The sequence below is a fragment of the Cebus imitator genome, unplaced genomic scaffold, assembly GCF_001604975.1.
Source record: "Cebus imitator isolate Cc_AM_T3 unplaced genomic scaffold, Cebus_imitator-1.0 Scaffold237, whole genome shotgun sequence".
In the NCBI taxonomy this organism is placed as follows: Eukaryota; Metazoa; Chordata; class Mammalia; order Primates; family Cebidae; genus Cebus; species Cebus imitator.
Window position 1 is genome coordinate 3,865,246 of NW_016107552.1, and position 1,803 is coordinate 3,867,048.

Genomic DNA, 1,803 nt, shown 5'->3' on the forward strand with positions numbered 1-1,803 from the left:
AAAAAGAGAGATTCCACCTCACACCTCACGCTCTAGAGCGCTACCCCCACCAATGAACAAATGAATGAACTGAATAGGGTGCCCATTAAAAGGGCAGGGTATAGAGAGCCTGGGTTCAATTTTAGCTTCACCACCTACCAGCTGTGTGACCTCAGCTGATTTGCATGGCCTCTCTGGGCCTCAGCATCCCCATCTGTAAAATGGGAATCCACACAGCATCCCCCACCCCAAAGGAGCAGGGAAGGGTATGAGATGCTCATGGGTGAAAAGCACGGAGCAGAGTGCGGGCCCCAGTGAGCCCTGGTCCATGAGGGCTGTTAGCGTAATAATTATTCTCTCCGTGTGCAGCACAGGGTGACCCCAGAGGCCTTGGGAGAAATAACAGACGCTCCCAGTCCTTTACTCTGGTGATGCTGGTCCTGACAACTCATTGCGGGAGGGTGCTATGTGGCCAGGAAGGGATGAGGGGTGCTAGAACTGCCCTTGGACCCTGACAAGTCCAGGCTCCAGTGGGCAAGGCCCCTTCCCCGTGGCTCGGCCGGCTCTGCACCCACGCCCCAAGCCTGCAGGCGGCTTACCCTCCTGGGACTGTTTCGAGCTGTTGAACATGGTAGGAAAGGCCAGCCTGGGGGCCACCTCGCGGGCATTGATGACTTCAGCTTTTCCTAGAAGGAGAAGCAGGTAGGCAGGCAGAGTCACCCAAACCCTTCATGCCACGTGAGCCCGGGGGTCCCCCCAGCTGTGCCTCCGCCCAACCCACACCCCCGACCCCTCTCCCTCGCCCCTCCTGGAAGTACTCACGAGTGCTGCTGTTGTAGATGGTGAGGAACAGGCCGCCCCCAATGCCCATGCTGTGGGCGTTCATGAGCCCCAAGCACAACAGGGCAGCAATGGCTGCATCCACCGCAGAGCCACCGTCCCGCAGTGCATCCCTGCCATGTGGTACATGAAGGGGTGAGAACCTGCAGGCTTCCATCCTGGCCCTGCTTACACACCCTGCTGCCCATCTCCCCAAAGGAGGATGGAAGAGAAGTCTATTTGAGTTTTCAGGTTTCTGGTTTTTTATTTGAGTCGGAGTTTTGCTCTTGTTGCCCAGGCTGGAGTACCATGGCATGATCTCAGCTCACTGCAACCTCCACCTCCCAGGTTCATGTAATTCTCCTGCCTCAGCCTCCCAAGTAACTGGGATTACAGGTGCATACCACCATACCTGGCTAATTTTTTTGTATTTTTTAGTAGAGATGGGGTTTCACTATGTTGGCCAGATTGGTCTCAAACTCCTGACCTTGTGATACGCCCGTCTCAGCTTCCCAAAGTGCTGGGATTACAGACATGAGCCACTGTGCCTGGCTGTTCTGTTTTTTTTTTTTGTAGAGATGGGGTTTCGCCATGTCGCCCGGGCTGTCCAAGAACTCCTGGGCTCAAGTGATCCCCACCTTGGCCTCCCAAAGTGCTGGTATTACAAGTGTGAGCCACTGTGCCTGGCCTTTGTTTTATGAGACAGGGTCTCACTTTGTCACCAAGGATGAAGTGCAGTGGCACGGTCACAGCTCAGTGAAGCCTTGACCTCCTGGGCTCAAGCAATCCTCCCACTTCAGCCTCCTGAGTAGCTGGGACTATAGGTATGAACCACCACATTTGTCAATTGATTGTCTTTTTTGTAGAGACAGGGTCTCCCTATGTTGCCCAGGTTGGTCTCGAACTCATGGGCTCAAGCAATTTTCCCACCTCAACCTCCCAAAGTAGTGGGATCACAGTTTTCCTCTTTTTCTTTTTCTTTTTTTTTTTTTTCTGAGATGGAGT

At 53.9% G+C, this 1,803-nt stretch overlaps 1 protein-coding gene across 2 annotated transcripts in view; it reads right to left on the bottom strand.

Annotated features, from left to right (window-relative positions):
* The window catches only part of GGT1 (gamma-glutamyltransferase 1), a 41,075-nt gene that overhangs the window by 14,928 nt on the left and 24,344 nt on the right, over positions 1-1,803 (bottom strand). For both annotated transcript variants that reach the window (XR_005195388.1, XM_017498123.2), the window contains exons 6-7: positions 802-932; positions 579-665 (exon numbers count right to left, since the gene is read on the bottom strand). Coding sequence is in view for 1 of the 2 variants with exons in the window: in XM_017498123.2 (XP_017353612.1) it covers positions 579-665; positions 802-932 (218 nt within the window). In the remaining variant the exon portion in view is untranslated. The remainder of the gene's footprint in view (positions 1-578; positions 666-801; positions 933-1,803) is intronic.